The sequence below is a fragment of the Telmatherina bonti genome, assembly GCF_933228915.1.
Source record: "Telmatherina bonti genome assembly, chromosome: 1".
Classification (NCBI taxonomy): Eukaryota; Metazoa; Chordata; class Actinopteri; order Atheriniformes; family Telmatherinidae; genus Telmatherina; species Telmatherina bonti.
Genome location: NC_136619.1, coordinates 3768283 through 3788356, shown reverse-complemented (window position 1 = coordinate 3788356; position 20074 = coordinate 3768283). Strand labels below are relative to the sequence as shown.

At 51.6% G+C, this 20074-nt stretch overlaps 1 protein-coding gene across 2 annotated transcripts; it reads left to right on the top strand.

Moving 5' to 3' along the window:
- The first annotated feature begins 1682 nt into the window (after positions 1 to 1682).
- On the top strand, positions 1683 to 18685 carry LOC306758262 (histone-binding protein RBBP7). Of its 2 annotated transcripts, none has more exons than XM_079243528.1 (12): positions 1683 to 1813; positions 4449 to 4593; positions 8689 to 8834; positions 10635 to 10808; positions 10878 to 10993; positions 12004 to 12164; positions 13767 to 13893; positions 14075 to 14152; positions 14231 to 14307; positions 14382 to 14439; positions 14512 to 14622; positions 18212 to 18685. In XM_079243528.1, the coding sequence occupies exons 1-12, from the start codon at positions 1798 to 1800 to the stop codon at positions 18281 to 18283; spliced, it is 1281 nt and encodes a 426-aa protein (XP_079099654.1). In that variant the 5' UTR covers positions 1683 to 1797; the 3' UTR covers positions 18284 to 18685. The 2 variants fall into 2 exon arrangements, with proteins under 2 accessions (XP_079099654.1, XP_079099653.1); XM_079243527.1 differs by having other exon boundaries at positions 10632 to 10808.
- Positions 18686 to 20074: the final 1389 nt, after the last annotated feature.

Here is a 20074-nt window from a genome sequence, read left to right as displayed (position 1 = left end):
TTTTTTTTTCTTTTGACGTTTTGCTGCACCTGAAAGCATCTTGAATTGAACTCACAAGACGACCTGCCTGCTACCTTTATTGTCCCGCTCAATGCCCCGACCTCTGTTCGCTGCTGATGTCCCGGATGTTACCTAATGTTACATTAAGATAAACAGCATCACTATTTTAGTTCATAAATAAATATTGGAAAATCAACTGTGGAATAAATTGTAGATAGAACATTTGCATATTTTTTATTTTATGTATTTTTATCCTATTTTTTGTCCCTCCGTTTGGGCCCCACACTGCCAGTCTGGGCCCTAGGCATGTGCCTAGTTTGCTTTTGCGTTAATCCGGCTCTGGGGATAGTTTTTTCTAGGAGGTGCTGTTTGCAAGGAAAAGTATGCAGACCATAGATTAACATTGTTTTCGCATTGTGGTGTGTGCCGAATTTCACAACTTTTCACAAAGGCTAATCGGTCACATTTGAGTGAGTTGGTAGAGTTGCAGAGAGGGAGACGTTGTTGAAGTCTCCGGAGATCGCCATGAATGAGTTTGGATGCTGTGTTTGTAGCCGAGCAACGATGGAGCTGATGACGTCACAGGCTGTGTATGGTGCGGTACCAGGTATTATATAAACCACTACCAGAACAACACAGGTAAACTCTCTGGGTAAGTAATATGGACGGAAGCTCACAGCTAACAGTTCCATGTCCCTTGTGCATATCTTCTCCTTGACAGTAACATGTCCAGGATGACACCAACGCTGGTTAACCAGCACTGCAATTCCACCACCCTTTAGCTTTCCGCTGTGTTGTCTACTGCGGTCTGCACGAACCGTTTTAAAGCCCGGTACAGACACATTACAGTCAGGGATGTGTTCATGCAGCCATGTCTCGGTGAAGCACATAATACTGCACTCTCTGTATTCTTTCTGAGACCTTGTTAGCATCTCGAGCTCGTCCGTTTTCTTAGCTAGCGATCTTACATTACCCATTAGGACGGTTGGGAGAAATGGTTTAAATCTCCATCTCTTTCTCCTCTGCCTCACTCCCGCTCTGCATCCTCTTCTCTTTCTTTTCAACTCCATCGGGATTTGATGTGTTGTTTTGCTGATAATCCTGATTTGGGAGATTAATTAGTTGATCCCGATTGTAAACAAGTCTTTCGTTGCCATGGATACTCATGCAGAAAAATCTTTCTTGCAGCACACCCTCCGAACCGGCATGAAATCCTCAGGAAAAGAAAGACCTAATTGGAGGTAATATTTATATGGGAAGAGTTTTTTCTTTTAAAAAAATTTAAGATAGCAAGTCAGAGCAACTACAATTTGCTGCCATGAGACGGCGTAATCTAGAATGGAATGATACATACATACATACATACATACATACATACATACATACATACATACACACGTGCTTTTATACATATGTATAAAATGTTTGTATACATACAGTCTATGATACATACATACATAGTTATTTAATAATTCTCTTGGTCACTCCATTTACAAATCTGTTTATGCTGTTTTCGTTCATAAAGCTAGAATAATTTGACTATATGCATTAAAGTGTTGTGATATTACTGTGATAATCCATCATAATAATATAATAGGATAGTTCGTCATGCGCAGTACGTGTGCAGCGTCGACCCTCGCCGACGTGTGGGCGCTGATCCGCGCCTGCGCAGCACAGTCACAGAAAGGAGGCTGCCTCCTGAGTGACGCCGCTTCAGCAGAGAAACGCTGCGAGGAAACATCAGTTCAGCGACTTACTTTGCGTTTCAGCATCGTCGCGTCACCGAAGCATTGGGACATGGCTGATAAAGAAGGTATATATGTTTAAAACTTGTGGGCGTGATCGTTTTCCTCGCGTGCCAGTGTGCGCGCGCAGCTCAGCCATGTTTGTAAGGGCTAACATGGTGTGCTAGCTGAGTGAAGTGCTGTCAGTGTTTCTGGCTTATTGGCAGCCTGAGTGTTCATGTCGCTCTGGTGTGTTTATAAAAGGATATTTTATGAACCTCCCAACATTGGACTTGTGTATGAAACCAATACACTAAGTATAACTCATCCCAACTTATATAAGTTAGTTATATTTGTGCAAATACATTGAGTAGAAGGTGTGTGTGTGTGTGTGTGTGTGTTAGCAAATTATAAAGCGTCTGACTCCAAAGAACATAAAAAAACAAATTTAATTTTATTTTTAAATGTTCTTTTACAAAGTGTTGGTGACATTAAAGAGAAATAAACATGTAATAAATTGGATGAAACAGATTAACGCTTTATCAGATTATTCTACATATATGTGTGTGTGTGTGTGTGTGTGTGTGTGTGTACATTTTACACTCACACAAATACATAGTTATATTTATACAGCTATTTGAAGTTTTGTGAGACTATTCTCATAAAGCTTTATTGAGGATGGGGTTAACTTCACTCAGGTGCGCTGCAGACAGGTCAGGGACAAAGTAATGAAAAATCAGGGATGTGTTATAGAAATGTCTGAAGAGAGAGGTTCATCCATCATAACTCAGGGGAACCAAAGGTGACCCTGCAGGAGCTGGAAGCTCCAACGCAGTGACCTTTGGACCTGTCCATAGGACCACTATCAGATAGACACTGACCACCAAGCTGGATTTTATGAAGGGGTGGACAGAAAAATACACTACAGACTGAAAAGTTCCACCAACGACCTGAAGGAGACTCTCCAACCATCTGGCAGCAGGCCCTGTGGTCAGAGGATACTATCCAAACATCTGGCAGCAGGTCCTATGGTCAGAGGATACTATCCAACCATCTGGCAGCAGGCCCTGTGGTCAGAGGATACTATCCAACCATCTGGCAGCAGGTCCTGTGGTCAGAGGAGACTCTACAACCATCTGGTAGCAGGTCCTGTGGTCAGAGGAGACTCTCCAACCGTATGGTAGCAGGTCCTGTGGTCAGAGGATACTATCCAACCATCTGGCAGCAGGCCCTGTGGTCAGAGGATACTATCCAACCATCTGGCAGCAGGTCCTGTGGTCAGAGGAGACTCTACAACCATCTGGTAGCAGGTCCTGTGGTCAGAGGAGACTCTCCAACCGTATGGTAGCAGGTCCTGTGGTCAGAGGATACTATCCAACCATCTGGCAGCAGGTCCTGTGGTCAGAGGAGACTCTACAACCATCTGGTAGCAGGTCCTGTGGTCAGAGGAGACTCTCCAACCGTATGGTAGCAGGTCCTGTGGTCAGAGGATACTATCCAACCATCTGGCAGCAGGTCCTGTGGTCAGAGGAGACTCTACAACCATCTGGTAGCAGGTCCTGTGGTCAGAGGAGACTCTACAACCATCTGGTAGCAGGTCCTGTGGTCAGAGGAGACTCTACAACCATCTGGTAGCAGGTCCTGTGGTCAGAGGAGACTCTCCAACTATCTGGCAGCAGGTCCTGTGGTCAGAGGAGACTCTCCAACCATCTGACCGGAGGTCCTGTGGTTAGAGGAGACTCTCCAACCATCTGACCGGAGGTCCTGTGGTCAGAGGAGACTCTCCAACCATCTGACCGGAGGTCCTGTGGTTAGAGGAGACTCTCCAACCATCTGGCAGGAGTTCCTGTGGTTAGAGGAGACTCTCCAACCATCTGGCAGGAGTTCCTGTGGTCAGAGGATACTCTCCAACCATCTGACCGGAGGTCCTGTGGTTAGAGGAGACTCTCCAACCATCTGGCAGGAGTTCCTGTGGTCAGAGGATACTCTCCAACCATCTGGCAGCAGGTCCTGTGGTCAGAGGAGACTAAAACCGAACAAAGCCAACACCTTTCATCCCCCACAGCAAAGCACGGTGTTCGCTGCATCATTAGAGGCTGGGATGAAGGTTCATGTGCAAAATCTGTCAGAACTTAAAGATGAGCAGCAGGTCCCACCCAGAACCTTAAGGAGCCGTTTGAAGTCTAAACCACCGTCCCAGCTAGGGTTGGGAAAATCGAATCGAAAATTGAGATTTCTTTGCTTCACAATTTTAAAATAGATTTTTTGTTTCTTTTCGATTTTTTTTTTTCAAACAAATTAAAATAGTCCAGTATAAAAATTTTGTCATTTTTATTGATCTTTTTACTTGTCTTCGGGGGCATTAAAGCAGCAGAATGATAATCTGGCTACTGTGTCGTTTTTTTCTAATTGAAATCAAGAAAAATGACGTGCAAAGAAAAAGTTTTACACATTTATTTTGTTTTTAACCAACAAAAATCTGCAATATCAAAGAATTATGAGAATCTCAATTTAAATCGAATCGGCACCCAAAAAAATCGGAATCGAATGGAATCGGGACAAAAGTATATTGTCACAGCCCTAGTCCCAGCAGACAGACATGTCCTGATCAGAGAGACAGGCTGCAAGCAATAACTTTGAAACAGAAACAAGGGGCTTAAATACTTTTACAAGCCTCTGTGAAACGTTAACTTCAAGGTTTTTTCTTAAATGCTGTACCTTTAGTGTACGACGATGCAGTGGAGGAAAGGGTCATCAATGAGGAATACAAGATCTGGAAGAAGAACACACCCTTCCTGTATGACCTGGTGATGACCCATGCGTTGGAGTGGCCCAGCCTCACTGTCCAGTGGCTCCCAGATGTCAACAGGTTTGTCCCATTCTGTTGCTCAGAACATTGTTTCATAACAGGAACAGCAGCCAGATAAGCTGTTCTTATCAGCAACTGTTTAATTAACAACAATGAGACCCAAACAGTGACAGTTCTTCAACAACCGCCTTCGTATGTGTGTAAAATATGGAGAAATCTTCACTGTTTTAGGTCTGATATAGAAATGTTTTGCATTAAAATAAAGTGATGTGGAACATCAAGCCAGACAGGTTTCTCTCACTTCCACATCGTTCAGACTGGTGACAGATGAAAGTGGAACTTCATGGCCAGACTCGGTGTGAACAGTGCTCACATCTGATGTCAGGGAGATAAAAACACAGTTTCTGAAGTGATCGGAGCCTCCAGGCCTCCAGCCCGGACTCAGCTGAAAGATGGCGGGATTCCTGTTGCACTGGAAAAGCCCGGTTTTGTCTCATTTTATTCCCAACTGCAGGTGAACATTAGGTGTTGAAACCGATAAAAGCCGTTCGTGTCGTGTTTCCACAGTTTCATACAAACATAAAACATCCATCCATCCATCTTCTGCCACCTATCCAGGGTCGGGTCGCAGGGGCAGCAGCCTAAGCAGGGAAGCCCAGACTTCCCTCTCCCAAGCCACATTTGCCAACTCTGCGGCGTTCCCAGGCCAGCCGAGAGATATAATCCCTCCAGCGTGTCCTGGGTCTTCCCCGGGGTCTCCTCCCAGAGGGACGTGCCTGGAACACCTCACCAGGGAAGTCCAGGAGGCATCCTGACCAGATGCCCGAGCCACCTCAACTGGTTCCTCTCGATGCGGAGGAGCAGCGGCTCTACTCTGATCTCCTCCTGGATGATCGAGCTCCTCACCCTATCTCTAAGGGAGAGCCTGGCCAACCTGTGAAGGAAGCTCATTTCAGCCGCCTGTATACGAGATCTCCTTCTTTCGGTCACGACCCACAGCTCATGACCATAGGTGAGGGTAGGAACGTAGATCGACTGGTAAATCGAGAGCTTCACCTTCTGGCTCAGCTCCTTCTTCACCACGACAGACCGGCGCAGAGTCTGCATTACTGCAGACGCCGCACCGATCCGCCTGTCGATCTCGTGCTCCATCCTTCCCTCACTTGTGAACAAGACCACAAGATATTTAAACTCCTCCACTTGAGGCAGGACCTGACTCCCGACCCGGAGAGGGCAATCCACCCTATTCCGGCTGAGGACCATGGTCTCAGATTTGGAGGTGCTGATTCTCATCCCAGCTGCTTCACACACTGCGAATCGCTCAAGTGAGAGCTGGAGATCACGGCCAGATGAAGCCAACAGGACCACGTCATCCGCAAAAAGCAGGGACCCAATCCTGAGGCCACCAAGTCGGATCCCCTCAACACCACGGCTGCATCTAGAAATTCTGTCCATATAAGTTATGAACAGAATCGGTGATAAAGGGCAGCCTTGGCGGAGTCCAACCCTCACCGGAAACGAATCCGACTTACTACCAGCAATGTGGACCAAGCTCTGACACCTGTCGTACAGGGACCGGACAGCTCGTACAAAGGGGTCTGGTACCCCATACTCCCGGAGTACCCCCCACAGGAGCCCCCTGGGGACACGGTCGAACGCCTTCTCCAGGTCCACAAAACACATGTAGACTGGTTGGGCAAACTCCCATGCCCCCTCCAGGACCCCAAAGAGGGTATAGAGCTGGTCCACTGTTCCGCGACCAGGACGAAAACCACACTACTCCTCCTCAATCCGGGATTCGACTATCCGGCGGACCCTCCTCTCCAGGACCCCTGAATAGACCTTACCAGGGAGGCTGAGGAGTGTGATTCCCCTGTAATTGGAACACACCCTCCAGTCCCCCTTCTTAAAACATAAAACATTTGCAGTAAAAAGACAAGAAACATTCCTTCTTCCGACCAAAGTCTGGAAATGTTACCTGGACAAGTCTCTGACAGGCCAATCCATTTCATGACGCCAAGAATCCAGAGCCTTTCTGTTCTACTGGAAAAGTCCGGACTGGTTCGGCTTCAGGAGGGGAAAGTGGTCCCATTCTGGTGCGATGCAGGATTCTAGGTGCTCTGCAGTCCAGCAGGATCCACATAGCCAGGATATCTCTGTTTCTTGGTTCCTGGTAAGCAGGACTAGAAGCTGTTCGTCACCTCAGTAAGTCCTGGGTTTTCTATCTTCTTCCCATAAAAAGACCGGAGTTTGCAGCGTGTGACTAATCGGAGGCAAGGACAAAACCCTGCAAAGCAGCTCCTTCATCGTAGAGGATCGCTGCTGGCGAGACTGCTCTGAAAATGACGGATGTGTTTAAGGTCGGACACTTCCGTAACGAACAGGAGGTCGACACGAACGGGCGGTCGACACGAACGGGCGGTCGACACGAACGGGAGGTCGACACGGACGGGAGGTCGACACTCCGCCTCCAAAACAAACGGGAGGTCGACACGGACGGGAGGTCGACACGGACGGGCGGTCGACACGAACAGGAGGTCGACACGGACGGGAGGTCGACACGGACGGGAGGTCGACACGGACGGGAGGTCGACACGGACGGGAGGTCGACACGGACGGGAGGTCGACACGGACGGGAGGTCGACACGGACGGGAGGTCGACACGGACGGGAGGTCGACACGAACGGGAGGTCGACACTCCGCCTCCAAAACAAACGGGAGGTCGACACGGACGGGAGGTCGACACGGATGGGAGGTCGACACGGACGGGAGGTCGACACGGACGGGAGGTCGACACGGACGGGAGGTCGACACGGACGGGAGGTCGACACGGACGGGAGGTCGACACGAACGGGAGGTCGACACTCCGCCTCCAAAACAAACGGGAGGTCGACACGGACGGGAGGTCGACACGAACGGGAGGTCGACACGAACGGGAGGTCGACACGGACGGGAGGTCGACACGAACGGGAGGTCGACACGGACGGGAGGTCGACACTCCGCCTCCAAAACAAACGGGAGGTCGACACGGACGGGAGGTCGACACGGACGGGAGGTCGACACGAACGGGAGGTCGACACGAACGGGAGGTCGACACGAACGGGAGGTCGACACGGACGGCAGGTCGACACGGACGGGAGGTCGACACTCCGCCTCCAAAACAAACGGGAGGTCGACACGGACGGGAGGTCGACACGGACGGGAGGTCGACACGAACGGGAGGTCGACACGAACGGGAGGTCGACACGGACGGGAGGTCGACAGTCCGCCTCCAAAACAAACGGGAGGTCGACACGGACGGGAGGTCGACACGGACGGGAGGTCGACACGAACGGGAGGTCGACACGGACGGGAGGTCGACACTCCGCCTCCAAAACAAACGGGAGGTCGACACGGACGGGAGGTCGACACGAACGGGAGGTCGACACGGACGGGAGGTCGACACGAACGGGAGGTCGACACGAACGGGAGGTCGACACGGACGGGAGGTCGACAGTCCGCCTCCAAAACAAACGGGAGGTCGACACGGACGGGAGGTCGACACGGACGGGAGGTCGACACGGACGGGAGGTCGACACGGACGGGAGGTCGACACTCCGCCTCCAAAACAAACGGGAGGTTGACACGGACGGGAGGTCGACACGGACGGGAGGTCGACACGGACGGGAGGTCGACACGGACGGGAGGTCGACACTCCGCCTCCAAAACAAACGGGAGGTCGACCCGAACGGGAGGTTGACACTCCGCCTCCAAAACAAACGGGAGGTCGACACGGACGGGAGGTCGACACGGACGGGAGGTCGACACGGACGGGAGGTCGACACGAACGGGAGGTCGACACTCCGCCTCCGACACGAAACGGAAGTTCTGAGACAAGTGGCCTGATTGGTCAGGAGGTCATTACCTATCTATAGCATACCCGACCAGGATAGCCATTCCAGTTACCATGGTGATTTACCTGGTGAGAGGAGAACCAGCATGGTCAGATGGAAAACCAGGTTAACCTGAGGTCAGATCAGAGCAAATCCAGCTTCGTAGTCCGGGTCTCAAGACCTGTTGCTTTCATGATCTTCCAGATGTTTTGGTGAGATTTTTCCCTGAAACAGCAAATCTCCCAGTTTGGCTCTGGCATGTTGTCCCTGTGGTTGCCTGCAGGCCAGAGGGGAAGGACTACACTGTCCACAGGCTGGTTTTAGGGACCCATACGTCAGACGAGCAGAACCACCTGGTCATCGCCAGCGTCCAGGTACCAAATGACGATGCCCAGTTTGACGCTTCGCACTACGACAGTGAAAAAGGAGGTTAGTATACAGCACGTCGTCCTGTGGTTCTGAAACAACTCGCCATTCCTGTTGTGGATCAGTGACATCTGGGCAGATGTTCAGGTGGCCGCTGATCCTCACATGATTCTTTAAACCGCCAACAGATTTCTGCTGCGTTATAAAAGCTTGAACATAAACCAAACTGCAGTTGTTCAGCTTTCTTCTCCATTACTTTGAGTCAAAGGGACGTTTTTAGTTTTAGAAACAATCTAACAACACAGCAACGTTTACTTGCTCCTTTTTAGTATCTTTAAACACCGACTGAATATTTTGTCCAAATAATTAATTTCTTATCTAGTTAATGTTGAGTCGGTGGTGATGTTCAGCTCTTTCCACCGATTTTCTTCAAACTGTGGGGATTTTTCTTCAGTTCTTAAAAAACACCGGTAGCAATTTCTAAATCTGGAGGTAAAATATCAACGTTTTTATCTGCCAAGCAGCAACCTGCAACGGCTCAAAGCTGCAAAGCTGCAGTTCCATCCTCGTCCACCAGGGGCTCAACTCCCACGTAAAAAAGACCAACTACAGCAGGAATAAACACATTTACAGCAGACATAAACACGTTTACAGCAGGAATAAACATGTTTACAGCAGACATAAACGCGTTTACAGCAGACATAAACACGTTTACAGCAGACATAAACGCGTTTACAGCAGACATAAACGCGTTTACAGCAGACATAAACGCGTTTACAGCAGACATAAACGCGTTTACAGCAGACATAAACACGTTTACAGCAGACATAAACGCGTTTACAGCAGACATAAACACGTTTACAGCAGACATAAACGCGTTTACAGCAGACATAAACGCGTTTACAGCAGACATAAACGCGTTTACAGCAGACATAAACGCGTTTACAGCAGACATAAACGCGTTTACAGCAGAAATAAACATGTTTACAGCAGACATAAACGCGTTTACAGCAGACATAAACGCGTTTACAGCAGAAATAAACGCGTTTACAGCAGACATAAACACGTTTACAGCAGACATAAACACGTTTACAGCAGACATAAACACGTTTACAGCAGACATAAACACGTTTACAGCAGAAATAAACACGTTTACAGCAGACATAAACGCGTTTACAGCAGACATAAACGCGTTTACAGCAGAAATAAACACGTTTACAGCAGACATAAACACGTTTACAGCAGACATAAACACGTTTACAGCAGACATAAACACGTTTACAGCAGACATAAACACGTTTACAGCAGACATAAACACGTTTACAGCAGAAATAAACACGTTAACATCCTGGTGCTGCTGTGGAGCAAAGAGTCTTGATGAGTTGGAAAAAGATTAACAAGGTTTAGTAGAAGACGAGCAAATAAAGGGGTGAGACAAGAAGTAGAAAATAGTTGCGGCTGCAGCCGTAGAGAGACTTTCTGACCACAAGGCCAAAAAAAATCTTTTTGTTAAATGAAAATTGGCATTTAAAGGGTCAAAAATAATTTGAAGTCTCACATGTTTGGTGCCTTTAAGTGTGATTTTTTTTTTTGGACTTTTTGTGTGAAAAAGGCAGGAAGGTTCATCTGATTTTTACTGTTTCATGCTGTTTTTCCTTGACTTGCTGTTTTTCGTCTCCAGCAGGTACGTCGATGCTGCAGAGTTTCCCTCTAAAGGTAGTATCAGTGTCTTAGCATGCTTCCCTGCCCAGGAGAAGGTACTGCACACGTGTGGAAACCGCTGCCTGAAATGTTCACCTCCAGTGTGAAAGCGTGTCGTTTCCATGTGAGACGTCGCTCAGTGGGATCGTCCTGTCTCCTCAGAGTTCGGTGGATTTGGTTCCGTCAGTGGAAAGATAGAGATCGAGATCAAGATCAACCACGAGGGGGAGGTGAACCGAGCGCGCTACATGCCCCAGAACCCCTGCATCATCGCTACCAAGACCCCCACCTCCGACGTGCTGGTGTTCGACTATACCAAGCACCCGTCAAAGCCAGGTTGGAGCGGTGTTGTGTGTAACTTACATGTGTGTGAAGCGTGATGACGTAACTGCTGCGGTGTGTCAGATCCCAGTGGGGAGTGCAGCCCTGACCTGCGGCTGAAAGGACACCAGAAAGAAGGTTATGGTCTGTCCTGGAATCCAAACCTCAGCGGCAACCTGCTGAGTGCCTCCGATGACCACGTAAGTCACAGGAACTCCTCCAGCACCGTTTCACCGTCAGCTTCAGCCTGTAAAAGCTGCAGGACGGGTCGTCCGACTCGGGTCACATCCACGTCAGGCTGCTGGCTTTACACCTTTTAGTCTCACGACGAGTTCTCCTGATTCAACTTCTACCTTCATGTTCAACAAGACGCTGCAAAAAATGAGTCGATAAAGACAAAACTGTCCACTGCTTTAAAAATGCATAAATCTCTTATAAAACTCCCAAACCTTCATAGATTGATATCATTTTAACCCTTTAAACGGCATCTTGGTGTCAACAGAGAAAGATTTCTTTTCCATAAACAGATTCTGGATCTCTAGTGGGTTCTTATGGAACCAGACTCTCAACCCAAAATACTGGCCTCTAACGGCAGAAAGATCCGGATTGCAGCAAGGCCACAACCCGGTGGCCGCACGGCGGGAATCGTGCAGCGTCGCGGCGTTGAGCTTTTACCAAACGAGACAAAGCAGCTGACGACGTACGTTACGTCTGAATAAATGGAGTCACAAAAACATGCTGATGCTTCGTTAGTTTTCTCTTGAAAAGTTGCTTAATGTACCAACAACTCGCAGGAATGCCACGTTTTCAGCTCAGTAATAGTAAAAGGTCAGCCGGGCTGACCACACACACACACACACACACACACACACCGGCCCAGAGCTAAGCCTGGCATCGATCCTCCGACCTTCTGGTTGGAAGAGCTACAGCCGCCGCAGACAAACTTTCATTTTATGATTTCAGGTTTGATTTCTGAGAAGCCGTTTCTCGGTTGCAGATAAAACGCTCCTCATGTCTTACGGTCGGGGTGGAAACCTTTCGCTCACGTCTGGCCTCAGCACGGCGCTCCGCACGGCGCTCCGCACGGCGCTCCGCACGGCGCTCCGCACGGCGCTCCGCACGGCGCTCCGCACGGCGCTCCGCACGGCGCTCCGCACGGCGCTCTGCTGTTTTAAAAGCGGAATAATTCAGACCTGTCTCTCCTCTCCAGACCATCTGTCTCTGGGACATCGGCGCCGGTCCAAAGGAAGGGAAGGTCGTGGACGCCAAGACCATCTTCACAGGACACACTGCCGTGGTGGAGGACGTCTCCTGGCACCTGCTGCACGAGTCCCTGTTTGGTTCCGTCGCTGACGACCAGAAACTGATGATGTGAGGCAACTTAAAGCTGTGTGTTGCCATGACAACGTGGCTGCTGGCTCTGATGCTCTCCTCCTCCTCCTCCTGCTCCTCCTCCTCCTGATCCTCCTGTTCCTCCTGATCCTCCTGTTCCTCCTCCTCCTGATCCTCCTCCTCCTCCTCCTGTTCCTCCTCCTCCTGATCCTCCTCCTCCTGTTCCTCCTCCTCCTGATCCTCCTCCTCCTCCTCCTGCTGCTCCTCCTCCTCCTGATCCTCCTGTTCCTCCTCCTCCTGATCCTCCTCCTCCTCCTGATCCTCCTCCTCCTCCTCCTGTTCCTCCTCCTCCTGATCCTCCTCCTCCTCCTCCTGATCCTCCTCCTCCTGATCCTCCTGATCCTCCTCCTCCTCCTCCTGATCCTCCTCCTCCTCCTCCTGTTCCTCCTCCTCCTGATCCTCCTCCTCCTCCTCCTGATCCTCCTCCTCCTCCTCCTGTTCCTCCTCCTCCTCCTCCTGATCCTCCTCCTCCTCCTCCTGATCCTCCTCCTCCTCCTCCTGTTCCTCCTCCTCCTGATCCTCCTGATCCTCCTCCTCCTCCTCCTGTTCCTCCTCCTCCTGATCCTCCTGCTCCTCCTCCTCCTCCTGCTCCTCCTGATCCTCCTGCTCCTCCTCCTCCTCCTCCTGATCCTCCTCCTCCTCCTCCTGCTGCTCCTCCTCCTCCTGATCCTCCTGTTCCTCCTCCTCCTGATCCTCCTCCTCCTCCTGATCCTCCTCCTGATCCTCCTCCTCCTCCTCCTGATCCTCCTCCTCCTGATCCTCCTGATCCTCCTCCTCCTCCTCCTGATCCTCCTCCTCCTGTTCCTCCTCCTCCTGATCCTCCTCCTCCTCCTCCTGATCCTCCTCCTCCTGATCCTCCTCCTCCTGATCCTCCTCCTCCTCCTCCTGATCCTCCTCCTCCTGATCCTCCTCCTCCTCCTCCTGATCCTCCTCCTCCTGTTCCTCCTCCTCCTGATCCTCCTCCTCCTCCTCCTGTTCCTCCTCCTCCTGATCCTCCTCCTCCTGTTCCTCCTCCTCCTGATCCTCCTCCTCCTGATCCTCCTCCTCCTCCTCCTGTTCCTCCTCCTCCTGATCCTCCTCCTCCTGTTCCTCCTCCTCCTGATCCTCCTCCTCCTCCTCCTGATCCTCCTCCTCCTCCTGTTCCTCCTCCTCCTGATCCTCCTGATCCTCCTCCTCCTCCTCCTGTTCCTCCTCCTCCTGCTCCTCCTGCTCCTCCTCCTCCTCCTGCTCCTGCTCCTCCTCCTGCTCCTGCTCCTCCTCCTGCTCCTCCTGATCCTCCTCCTCCTGATCCTCCTCCTCCTGTTCCTCCTCCTCCTGATCCTCCTCCTCCTCCTCCTGCTCCTGCTCCTCCTCCTGCTCCTGCTCCTCCTCCTCCTCCTCCTGATCCTCCTCCTCCTGTTCCTCCTCCTCCTGATCCTCCTCCTCCTCCTCCTGATCCTCCTCCTCCTCCTCCTGTTCCTCCTCCTCCTGATCCTCCTGATCCTCCTCCTCCTCCTCCTGTTCCTCCTCCTCCTGCTCCTCCTGCTCCTCCTCCTCCTGCTCCTCCTCCTCCTCCTGCTCCTGCTCCTCCTCCTGCGCCAGATGGGACACCCGCTCCAACAACACGTCTAAGGCCAGCCACTCGGTGGACGCTCACACTGCTGAGGTCAACTGTCTGAGCTTCAACCCGTACAGCGAGTTCATCCTGGCTACTGGTTCTGCTGACAAGGTGGGGGGGGGGGGGTTCAGGCTGATGGCCAGGCTACTGGTTCTGCTGACAAGGTGGGGGGGGGGGGGGGGGGGGGGGGGGGGGGGTTCAGGCTGATGGCCAGGCTACTGGTTCTGCTGACAAGGTGGGGGGGGGCTACTGGTTTTACTACTGGTTTTACTGGTGTGAGCTGTGCTTTCAGACCGTCGCTCTGTGGGATCTCAGGAATCTCAAACTGAAGCTCCACTCCTTCGAGTCCCACAAAGATGAAATCTTCCAGGTAAGACGTGTGAAGAGAGTAAAATGGCGGCGTGTCTCTGCGTCCGACTGAAAGACAACCCCCCGTGCCGTCGAGCAGGTGCAGTGGTCCCCTCACAACGAGACCATCCTGGCATCCAGCGGGACGGACCGGCGACTCAACGTCTGGGATCTCAGGTAGAACTTTCCCCCCCGCTCAGGATGCTGAAACACGAGGGGCTCAAACTGTCGACGTTTCTGCTTCATTCCAGTAAAATCGGCGAGGAGCAGTCTGCGGAGGATGCTGAGGACGGCCCCCCAGAGCTGCTGGTACGTCACCTTCACGCCTTCATTCAGTAGCAGTAGGACTTCCAGCAAGCAGTGATGATGTTCCCGTTCCAGTTCATCCATGGAGGCCACACGGCCAAGATCTCCGACTTCTCCTGGAACCCCAACGAGCCCTGGATCATCTGCTCCGTCTCCGAGGACAACATCATGCAAGTGTGGCAAATGGTGGGTCCCGCCGTCCCGCAGTACCACGTCATGCACCGCGTCGTACGCCGCGTCACACTCTGCACCATCAGCCAGTAATCCCAGACAGACGTCTTCCAGACTTTCTGTCCCACGGAGACGAGACAGACGTCTTCCAGACTTTCTGTCCCACGGAGACGAGACAGACGTCTTCCAGACTTTCTGTCCCACGGAGACGAGACAGACGTCTTCCAGAGTTTCTGTCCCACGGAGACGAGACAGACGTCTTCCAGAGTTTCTGTCCCACAGAGACGAGACAGACGTCTTCCAGAGTTTCTGTCCCAGAGACGAGACAGACGTCTTCCAGACTTTCTGTCCCACGGAGACGAGACAGACGTCTTCCAGACTTTCTGTCCCACGGAGACGAGACAGACGTCTTCCAGACTTTCTGTCCCACAGAGACGAGACAGACGTCTTCCAGACTTTCTGTCCCACCGAGACGAGACAGACGTCTTCCAGACTTTCTGTCCCACAGAGACGAGACAGACGTCTTCCAGACTTTCTGTCCCACAGAGACGAGACAGACGTCTTCCAGAGTTTCTGTCCCACCGAGACGAGACAGACGTCTTCCAGACTTTCTGTCCCACGGAGACGAGACAGACGTCTTCCAGAGTTTCTGTCCCACGGAGACGAGACAGACGTCTTCCAGAGTTTCTGTCCCACAGAGACGAGACAGACGTCTTCCAGAGTTTCTGTCCCACAGAGACGAGACAGACGTCTTCCAGAGTTTCTGTCCCACCGAGACGAGACAGACGTCTTCCAGACTTTCTGTCCCACAGAGACGAGACAGACGTCTTCCAGACTTTCTGTCCCACAGAGACGAGACAGACGTCTTCCAGAGTTTCTGTCCCACAGAGACGAGACAGACGTCTTCCAGACTTTCTGTCCCACCGAGACGAGACAGACGTCTTCCAGACTTTCTGTCCCACGGAGACGAGACAGACGTCTTCCAGACTTTCTGTCCCACGGAGACGATACAGACGTCTTCCAGAGTTTCTGTCCCACGGAGACGAGACAGACGTCTTCCAGAGTTTCTGTCCCACAGAGACGAGACAGACGTCTTCCAGACTTTCTGTCCCACGGAGACGAGACAGACGTCTTCCAGACTTTCTGTCCCACGGAGACGATACAGACGTCTTCCATACTTTCTGTCCCACGGAGACGAGACAGACGTCTTCCAGAGTTTCTGTCCCACAGAGACGAGACAGACGTCTTCCAGACTTTCTGTCCCACAGAGACGAGACAGACGTCTTCCAGAGTTTCTGTCCCACCGAGACGAGACAGACGTCTTCCAGACTTTCTGTCCCACGGAGACGAGACAGACGTCTTCCAGACTTTCTGTCCCACGGAGACGAGACAGACGTCTTCCAGACTTTCTGTCCCACAGAGACGAGACAGACGTCTTCCAGACTTTCTGTCCCACGGAGACGAGACAGACGTCTTCCAGAGTTTCTGTCCCACCGAGACGAGACAGACGTCTTCCAGACTTTCTGTCCCACAGAGACGAGACAGACGTCTTCCAGACTTTCTGTCCCACAGAGACGAGACAGACGTCTTCCAGACTTTCTGTCCCACCGAGACGAGACAGACGTCTTCCAGACTTTCTGTCCCACGGAGACGATACAGACGTCTTCCATACTTTCTGTCCCACGGAGACGAGACAGACGTCTTCCAGACTTTCTGTCCCACGGAGACGAGACAGACGTCTTCCAGACTTTCTGTCCCACGGAGACGAGACAGACGTCTTCCAGACTTTCTGTCCCACAGAGACGAGACAGACGTCTTCCAGACTTTCTGTCCCACAGAGACGAGACAGACGTCTTCCAGAGTTTCTGTCCCACAGAGACGAGACAGACGTCTTCCAGAGTTTCTGTCCCACAGAGACGAGACAGACGTCTTCCAGAGTTTCTGTCCCACAGAGACGAGACAGACGTCTTCCAGAGTTTCTGTCCCACAGAGACGAGACAGACGTCTTCCAGAGTTTCTGTCCCACGGAGACGAGACAGACGTCTTCCAGAGTTTCTGTCCCACGGAGACGAGACAGACGTCTTCCAGACTTTCTGTCCCACGGAGACGAGACAGACGTCTTCCAGAGTTTCTGTCCCACAGAGACGAGACAGACGTCTTCCAGAGTTTCTGTCCCACAGAGACGAGACAGACGTCTTCCAGAGTTTCTGTCCCACGGAGACGAGACAGACGTCTTCCAGAGTTTCTGTCCCACGGAGACGAGACAGACGTCTTCCAGAGTTTCTGTCCCACGGAGACGAGACAGACGTCTTCCAGACTTTCTGTCCCACGGAGACGAGACAGACGTCTTCCAGAGTTTCTGTCCCACAGAGACGAGACAGACGTCTTCCAGACTTTCTGTCCCACGGAGACGAGACAGACGTCTCTGTAAGCAGCAGCGTCTCTGCGTTCGTAGGAGACGTCTTTGTGAGGACAGTCGATCAGCAGCTGTAAACTGGACGCTGATCTTTTCGTGTTTCGGTTCAAGCCGTGTTCTGATGCTGGCTGCTGAGTTTGTCCCCTCATGTTGCCATGCCGCCTGTCCAGGTGTACCTGCCGCCTGTCCAGGTGTACCTTCCGCCTGTCCAGGTGTACCTTCCGCCTGTCCAGGTGTACCTGCCGCCTGTCCAGGTGTACCTTCCGCCTGTCCAGGTGTACCTTCCGCCTGTCCAGGTGTACCTGCCGCCTGTCCAGGTGTACCTGCCGCCTGTCCAGGTGTACCTGCCGCCTGTCCAGGTGTACCTGCCGCCTGTCCAGGTGTACCTTCCGCCTGTCCAGGTGTACCTGCCGCCTGTCCAGGTGTACCTTCCGCCTGTCCAGGTGTACCTTCCGCCTGTCCAGGTGTACCTTCCGCCTGTCCAGGTGTACCTTCCGCCTGTCCAGGTGTACCTGCCGCCTGTCCAGGTGTACCTTCCGCCTGTCCAGGTGTACCTGCCGCCTGTCCAGGTGTACCTGCCGCCTGTCCAGGTGTACCTGCCGCCTGTCCAGGTGTACCTTCCGCCTGTCCAGGTGTACCTGCCGCCTGTCCAGGTGTACCTGCCGCCTGTCCAGGTGTACCTTCCGCCTGTCCAGGTGTACCTTCCGCCTGTCCAGGTGTACCTTCCGCCTGTCCAGGTGTACCTTCCGCCTGTCCAGGTGTACCTGCCGCCTGTCCAGGTGTACCTTCCGCCTGTCCAGGTGTACCTTCCGCCTGTCCAGGTGTACCTGCCGCCTGTCCAGGTGTACCTGCCGCCTGTCCAGGTGTACCTGCCGCCTGTCCAGGTGTACCTGCCGCCTGTCCAGGTGTACCTTCCGCCTGTCCAGGTGTACCTGCCGCCTGTCCAGGTGTACCTGCCGCCTGTCCAGGTGTACCTGCCGCCTGTCCAGGTGTACCTTCCGCCTGTCCAGGTGTACCTGCCGCCTGTCCAGGTGTACCTGTGTCTCGCTGGGACAGACTCGGGCCTGAGTGGGAATAAGCGGTTTGGAAAAGGAAAGCTGCAAACATGTGGTGCCTCAGAGTTCAGCTTTTTCTCTTCCGTTTCAATGAACCTCTGATGTTTCCGGGTTTCTTTGCTCCTCGTTTCAGGCAGAGAACATCTACAACGACGAGGAACCAGACAACACCCCTGCTGCAGAGCTGGAGGCTCAGGGATCATAACCCAGCTCTGGGCACCAGGTCCAGGCACAACTCCTCCCACACCCGCCAGCCATGTTTTCATTTTCCCACATCCAGATCAGAAGTTTGAAGAACCGGAGGTATCTTGGCTTTCATCCTGGTGCTGACCCGTACCTGTGGACAGGTGCTTCATTCTGTTCTGTGGTAAATTCACAGAGCAGAAAATGTTTGTTTCTACGGCACAGTGAAGGATGAAAAGGTCTCCAGTGAGGAGATGATGTGCGACAGCCATGCTGGTCATGTTCCACCTGCGGCAGGTGTTTCTCCACACATTCCCAGTTCACCTCATTCGGTACCAAAGCGCTTCGGTGTTTGGGTTTTAACGTGTGCACACGGACAAATCTTTGTCCTGCTAAAGGATGTGAATTTGCACCAAAAACTGTAATAAAGGTTTTGTAACTTTTGGTTTGTTCCGTTCATATAGCGCCATTTCAGGACACTTTACACACACATCATTTCCAGCCAGTTCATACATATCCTGTAATAGAAAGCAGCTGACTGCATCGAGTCATGACTTGGATCCAATCCTCCATCCTGAGCTGCACGAGGCGACAGTGGGAAGGAAAAAACTCCCCTTTAACAGGAAGACAACCTCCGGCAGCCATCTGCTTTAGCCAGCCAGGCTCCGTCTCACCCTGCGTGGCGGCACCAGAAAATGGATCGGCTCTGTGGATGAAGCGAACCGATATAGCAGCAGTCTTCCACCGGTCACCTGATCAGTCATGAACAGCTCTGTTAATACCCAGAAGACGGCTTCAATGCATAAACTGTTTACAGCCTACTTGCCATGGGGAATTGAGTTTGGACTGTAATTGTTTTACTTCCAATGACGGCCGGGCATTAGAGAGTTCTTGCTGCATTGTTAACTGAGCAGTTGTGTCTTTACACCACTTGAGCAGTCTTACTTTATTAATGATTTTATACTTGGGGTGCTTAGACCCTCTTTTACACGCTACTCTCGAGCTAGAATAAGCTGTTAGGAAGTATAGTGATTGTAGAATGTTGGTTTCGGAGCGTTTGCTGCTTTGTTTTTTAGCAGCTATCTTTATTTTGGGGTTTGGGGTAGTTAGGGTCCCTTTCACGGCCAGTTATACTGCATTTCTTTTTGTATTTTCCTATTGGTCACTTTAGTCAGGTGCTAGGCTGCCTTCAGTATCTCCTGCCGTTACTCATGTTGCTCTACGTAACGGCTCCAGTCCTAAGCCTCCATGGACAGTTCTAACTTCCTGAGCTGGAATGATAACGGTCTCAACCATCCAATTAAGAGGAAAAGGGTCTTTTCACACCTCAAACAACTTCGAACAGAGATAGCTTTCCCGCAAGATCTCCGCTGTTCAGATAGTGAGCGTCTATTAGCCGGCTGGAGGGGACAGCACTACCACTCTTCTTTTCAGGCCAAGGCCAGGGGAGTCTCGATTCTTATCAGTTTCCTCTTTTGAACCTCATTTCGTGACCCCTGATAAATATGGCAGATATGCTATTGTTGCCGGGAGATTATTTAATATGCGGGTTGTGACGCAGACTTTTTCAAACAGTTTTCTTTATTGCCTGACCTCAACAATATATATTATAGCCCCATACTTGGTGGGGATTTTAACTGTTGCCTTAACGCGGTCCTGGACCATTCCTCTAAGAACACCGGCCCATTAAACAGGTCAACTTCTCCTATTCAATTCAATTCAATTCAATTCAACTTTATTTATATAGCGTCAAATCACGGCAATGCCATCTCAAGACGCTTTACAGACAGAGGGGAAAACATAATGAAGGCCA

Coding starts and splice junctions, on each gene's coding strand:
- LOC306758262 (XM_079243527.1), top strand. Junction 10,809..10,877: donor CAAGCACCCGTCAAAGCCAG/GTTGGAGCGGTG, acceptor GCGGTGTGTCAG/ATCCCAGTGGGGAGTGCAGC. Junction 10,994..12,003: donor TGAGTGCCTCCGATGACCAC/GTAAGTCACAGG, acceptor TCTCCTCTCCAG/ACCATCTGTCTCTGGGACAT.